The sequence below is a fragment of the Octopus bimaculoides genome, chromosome 5 (assembly GCF_001194135.2).
Source record: "Octopus bimaculoides isolate UCB-OBI-ISO-001 chromosome 5, ASM119413v2, whole genome shotgun sequence".
Classification (NCBI taxonomy): Eukaryota; Metazoa; Mollusca; class Cephalopoda; order Octopoda; family Octopodidae; genus Octopus; species Octopus bimaculoides.
The window spans coordinates 34,292,664-34,298,857 of NC_068985.1; the positions used below are offsets into that span (position 1 = coordinate 34,292,664).

The 6,194-nt window shown below is 35.8% G+C and overlaps 1 protein-coding gene across 7 annotated transcripts in view; it reads left to right on the top strand.

Annotated features, from left to right (window-relative positions):
* The window catches only part of LOC106869178 (uncharacterized), a 100,254-nt gene that overhangs the window by 7,131 nt on the left and 86,929 nt on the right, over positions 1-6,194 (top strand). For all 7 annotated transcript variants that reach the window (XM_014914800.2, XM_052968285.1, XM_052968286.1 and 4 more), the window contains exons 2-3: positions 4,284-4,341; positions 5,483-5,764. In XM_014914800.2, coding sequence (XP_014770286.1) covers positions 4,287-4,341; positions 5,483-5,764 — 337 coding nt within the window. In that variant the 5' untranslated portion in view covers positions 4,284-4,286. The remainder of the gene's footprint in view (positions 1-4,283; positions 4,342-5,482; positions 5,765-6,194) is intronic.

Consider the following 6,194-nt stretch of genomic DNA (forward strand, 5'->3'; position numbering starts at 1 on the left):
ACTGAAACAAAAAAATTTTTTTAATTATTTACAGATGTTTTTTTGGAAGGACTGGGTTGTTGTACAAAAACAAGCTAAGATCACTGTAAAACAATGTGCAACACCAGTCTTTAAGCTAAAACGGAATGTACCATTCACATCAATAGACCAGGTTAACAAAGAACTTGAAAGATTGTAAAGTCTTGGAATAATTGAAAAGACAGACCACTCAGACTGGACAGCACTGACAGTTTACGTGAAAAATAAGAATAACAAACTAAGAGTTTCTGCAGATTTTTCAACAGGGTTGAATGATTGTTTAGTCGCACATAACTACCCATTGCCAAGTCGGGAGGGAGTGAAAGCTTTAATGTGCAGTTACGTATACTGGCCCAAAATGGACAGAGAAATTGAAAATTTGGTAAAAGGCTGTAGAGGATATGCTCTAGCAGCAAAATTGCCGACTATAAAAATTGAATCTTGGCCAAAAGTAGATGTTCTGAGGTCAAGATTACACATCAATTTTGCTGGACCTTTAAATTGTTCTTACTACTTAGTGGTAAGTGATAGTTTCTCAAAATGGTCTGAAATTTGTAAGTATTTAACATATAACTACTGCACCATACCATTCCAAATCTAACGGAGGGGCAGAATACTTTGTTGATGTCTTCAAGAGAACCTTAAGAAAGTCAAATAAGGAAGTCATGGATAAGGTAGCTCTACAACAATTCTTAAGAGTGTACGTGTGACACCAAATCCAAATACACCAGCAGGTAGATCATCTGCGGAGATGATGTTTGCAATGAAAATAAAATCAGTCTTTGATAAATTGCTACCCGGCAAGAAGAGAAAAATTGTCAGAGAAAACATAGCAAGATTCTTTAAAGTTGGTAAAAAGGGGTATATGAGGGCATACAAGAATGGAAAGAAGAGTTGGGAAGATGGCATAATTACCAAATGCATAAGTAAAATGATGTATTGGGTAACACGTAGAAAAGGCATGCAAAAGAGACACAGGAACCAACTGAAAAAAGATTTGTGGAGAGTGAACCAAAGAAGTTGGAGGAACTGATGAAATGGTTGTGTGATATATATCAATGCCACTGCAGTGTAGTGGTAATATTTGACAGGAAAAGAAGAGGAGAATTGAAGAATGATTGCAAATTTGAAAAATTGAAGAAGTATGGTGTTAATACAAAAGGACTGAATGTTGTAATTGAAGGACAGCAGCAGCATATATTTGCCAAGAAAACAAAACTAACTAAGTTTGAACAATGGATTAAACAATACCAGCAAAACCAATAATTTAAAATCAATCAAAAAACATTTTATCAAGAAATTAGGTCCCACCATAAAGGAGAAATGGTGTTTAAACCTGCTGGCTGCCAAGGCCTCATTGTAACAGGTGGCCACAGCATCGAAAATCTCTTTATTTGCAGACAGGTTTGAAATCCTCTCACTTACACCCTTCACCAGGTTCTTAAACACAATAAGTGGGTGGCAGGTACTACAGTTTTAACAATAAGAACAAGGATGTCAGCATAGAGGAGTTCCTATGAGCAACCAGTCTTAAATTATTCCATTATGGCCTGGAGGACTATGATAGATAAGAGGGAACTGATAACTGAACCTTGATGAATTCCTAGCTGTACACTAAATTCATTGCTGTACTCATTGTTAACTTTCACATTACTAATAGCATCCCTATACATTGTTTGAATGACTCTCACTAGACATCTATCTACACCTAGCTTTCATAGTGACCACCAGATATTCTTCAGTATTGTTGCTAGGCACCTGATGGAATGTTTCCTGAAGAATTCCTACATCAATACCTCATTCTAGAAAGGAGGTATCTAAAATGTATCAGAGTGAAGGAGCACTTAGTTGTGATTACACAGAGAAGTTAAGCAGGGAAGCCAGAGAAAATAAAAGAGATTTGGATCTTGCCAATGCATATAAGTCCATACCTCATAAGCTGGTTGTAGAGTTTTTTTCTCAGCTAGACCTAGCCTGCATGAAAATGCTAGTGTTAAAGTAAGGCTTGTACTTCTCCAAGACTCTCTACTTGATGTAATACATGGCAATTTCTTTTAACAACCATACATGCCTTTCTAAGGCTATGACATTTTGTCTCTTCTGGATATTAAAGGGGATTCATGGTTGTTTAAATCTGGGTTTGAAAGGATCTCTTGTCATGCCCATATACTTCCGAACATCTGACCGCTCACTGGAATCATTTGATGTCATCTCTACCTTATATACAACTGTCTCTATGTCGCAGTACATCTTTTTCCTTGCAACTACGAACTGGATGTGACACTTCCTCACTTCCAGTAGCAGAGAACAGCCACCGTTTTTCCATACTAGCTATTTCTGAAGAGCACAGTTATTAGGATAATCTGATTACCTAATATTCTGTATGAAACTGATTGGTAAGATTCACTGTAGTAGATCTATAATACTGTATGCTTTGAAAGCACAGAGAGGAAACTGGTGTGAAGGTTGTATTCTTCCATCAACAACTGTTGTTGAGTGAAAGAATTTACTTCTGTTAGTTTCTGTGAGGAGTAAGAAATTAATCACAGTCCTGTGGTTGATTATAACAACTGTATGAGAGAAGTGTGTATTGAGGACCTACTACAAAATCCAATACAAATAGGTGGCCCCATAATAATTTTTGAGATAGATGAGACAATTCATTTCAGACAGAAACACTATCAAAGAAGAGTGTTGCTGAAGCAATGAGACTTTGGCAGTGTGTGACATGAGATGAAGCAGACATGGCACTGAGTAACTTGTTCTTTGATAGATTCAAGCCTCTGCAAATTAATGTGGTAACAAAGACACTGAAACTGCGATCTGTTTCAGAAAATGTTGTTGTTCATTGCAGAATTTCAGCAGCTATGCCTTAATTAGTTGTACTGTTTCATTTTCTTTCATTAAATTCTTTTGTTTCATTTTCCATTTTTCTTTTCTTAATTTTTTTTTGTTTCATATTCTTTCATAAGATATTTTCATCTTTACACACGTGTCTCCAAAACACATGTCTCAAATATAAAAAAAAAGAAAATAGTGAGGGAACATAAATTCTGATTTCTGGTGTGTCAAAAATAGTTGCATCTAATTGGCTGAAGTTACATAACTCCTGAGTTTTAATTTCACAGAAACATTAATTATGATTATTGTAACATGAAGAACTATATATGTATAGAAATTTTCAAAAACTTTGGATCTGGGATATGTGAAACTGAAAAGATCCAAAATGGGGGTGAAATTACATTTAGAATAAACACTTGTGTGCTACTGTACTCCATCATCAAATGCACGAGTCAATGTTTCATCAGGTGGTGAAGCAGTTCTGCAGGTGTTTCAACCCCTTCCACTTTGACACCATAGCTACCTGGCACTACCCACCAATATCAGCTACAAAAATCTCACACAGCAGCACAAGTCAGATGTTGTGACTCTGGGCCAGATGTTTCTATCACCCTGAATGCTTGATATTGGTGTGCCACTTGTCCTCTCTCTTGAACCAGATGTTATAACTTACTTTTTCAGCAGCTTCCAACAATTTCCTAGCAACATCTTTTGTCTCTTTTGCAGCTAGTCCAAGACTCTCGAGTATTGAGTGAACCCTGGTTCCAACAAATCCTCTGTCACCTTTACAGGAAGGCATATTATCTTCATTCCATTGTTTTTACAGAGTTCAAACTTTTCACTGTTTTTATGTGTTTCCTGAAGAAAGCATCTTTGATGTTTGCTTCCTAAGGAATTATCAGCATTGCTATATTTACCAGTTTCCTTTCTTTGCAGCATATGACAAGATTGGGTCTTTGGTGGTAAAAAATGGGAAGTGATATTTACCACCAAGGTAAACAGAGGACTCCCAAGTCCCCTTCCATTCTGGATCATTCTTTTACCATGTAATCAAATGATTGATACAGTGTTTTACTTGGATGTTCTGAGGCATTTGAGAGACAGTGTGATAGAAAATGCCTGAAGCATAGACAAACAAAAACTTAGATGCTGCACCATGGCATTTTGTTTTTCCATTGCCTTTTCCTGAATTTATTTTATCTAGTATTTTACTGTTCTTTCTCTATATTATTCTGTCTTACATACTTACTCTTCTTCTTAATCTCACTTTAATAATACTTGTTGTTTAGTGGGTTCCTGTTTTTGCAAAGTTAAGTTCCTATTATTAATGTTAAATTATTTTCTACATTGAATTTTGCATTACCAACTTCATGTTCCTTATTTGCAGAGATTATTCCTTGTTAGCATTTATCCTTTATTCATAGATAATGGAATTAAAGTTGTTATATTGGAAACACTTGTTAACTGTACAATGCTTATGTGGTAAGTAATAATATAAACATTTTTTCTTGGAACTTTTAGTTATCACAAATTTGTATCTATTGATAGATTGTAGAACTTAATTATATCTGACCCTAATAGCAGCAACTTTTCCAACAGCTATGGAAGTTGCAGGAATAGCAGCTATTATCAATTATAGCAACAACAGCCACTATTTCAGAAATAGCAGCAGCACCATCACTAATGATAATGCTAATAATGATAACAATAATAACAATGACAACAACAATCAACAATGGTAACAACAGCTCCAACAACGATGATGATTATAGCAGCACCAACAACAATAACAACAACAACAGTGCCAACGCCAACTCAGCCACCGATGATGTCCCCTATGCCAACATTAATGATGCCAACACCAGCACCAACAACAATGGAAGTAGCAGTGTCAACAACATCAACAGAAGCAGCAACGCCAATAGCAGCATTCAAAAATATATTGGATGTTCCAGAAACACCTTCAAGCAGTTCCTCTCCAACCACAAATACTTGTTTAGGATCCTGGAAGGACATTAGGCTGCATCCTTGGCCAGCCACGTGTGTCACCTAAAGAACAAAAGGACTCCACATGTAATCATATGGAAGATCCTAGAAAAACCAGGCCCTACATGAATGGGAGCAAATGTTGCAAGCTGTGCATAGCAGAATGGCTGAGGATATTAAAGAACTCCCTTGAATTGTGGAACATTTTAAATTCAGGACAGATGTCTATAGACCCTGTTCACACTTCAGATGATTTTTACTGAAATCCTGGGACTTGCAAACTAACTGGGTGGATTCTAGATAGTGGTTTAATGGAGACGATCCCTTGCACTTGACCTTTCTTCTTTGTGTATTCAAAAACTAACCATGAGGCCTTTTCTTGCTCCACTGGCCATTAGGGTCTGACGAGATGTATGTAAAGCTAAGTGCTTTGTGGATGCAATACCCCGGGTAACCCTATGAACCAGCCATAACTCTCTCTCTCTCTCTCTCTCTCTCTCTCTCTCTCTCTCTCTCTCTCTCTCTCTCTCTCTCTCTCTCTCTATCTGTCTATATCTATCTATCTATCTATCTATCTATCTATCTATCTATCTATCTATCTATCTATATATATGTTTTATATTTTTCTTTCCTTCAGTTTGTCTTCAATTAGATGATGCTACTGTTAAATTTATCAAGAAAAATCACCAATCAACTTTAGAATGTTTCATTGAAAAGCAAGAAATTAAACTCTGGCAAGTGGGAACTGACAAACTTAGCGCCCCTAAATGGGTGCCTCTTAAAACTTCTAGCATGGAAGCAAGTGTGAATTCTGACAAAACCAACATCTTAAACCTCACTGTTACTTCAAACTATGATATAAGAATTGATTGTCAGGGCACTGAAAAGATAAATAAATTTCTAATAATGCCATTATTTAGTAAGTACCAAATGATAATCATTTGTATATATTTTCCTGTTAATATTGAGATAAAATATATTTCTGTAAACTCTAGCTTTAAGCTCCAGTTAATTCACAAAAGCTATTAGTTGTAACAAACAAATACTAGCAATGACATTTTAATGTTTATAACTTTCTTCCAATAGCATTATTATGGCTGAGATCATGTGTTTGATTTGCAGAAGAGAGATGTAGCTGCTAGCATGTTATTGATAACATTAACAAAATTATTAAGTTATAAAAATATCAGAAGTTATTATTATTAAAACAAACATTTTTGTTAATAATTAACCTCATCTTCAGAGTGTGTATTGATTGGATTTCTGACTGTCATCAGAAATATCATTCTTGAATATGCACGTGTGTGTGTGTGTGTGTGTGTGTGTGTGTGTGTGTGTGTGTGTGTGTG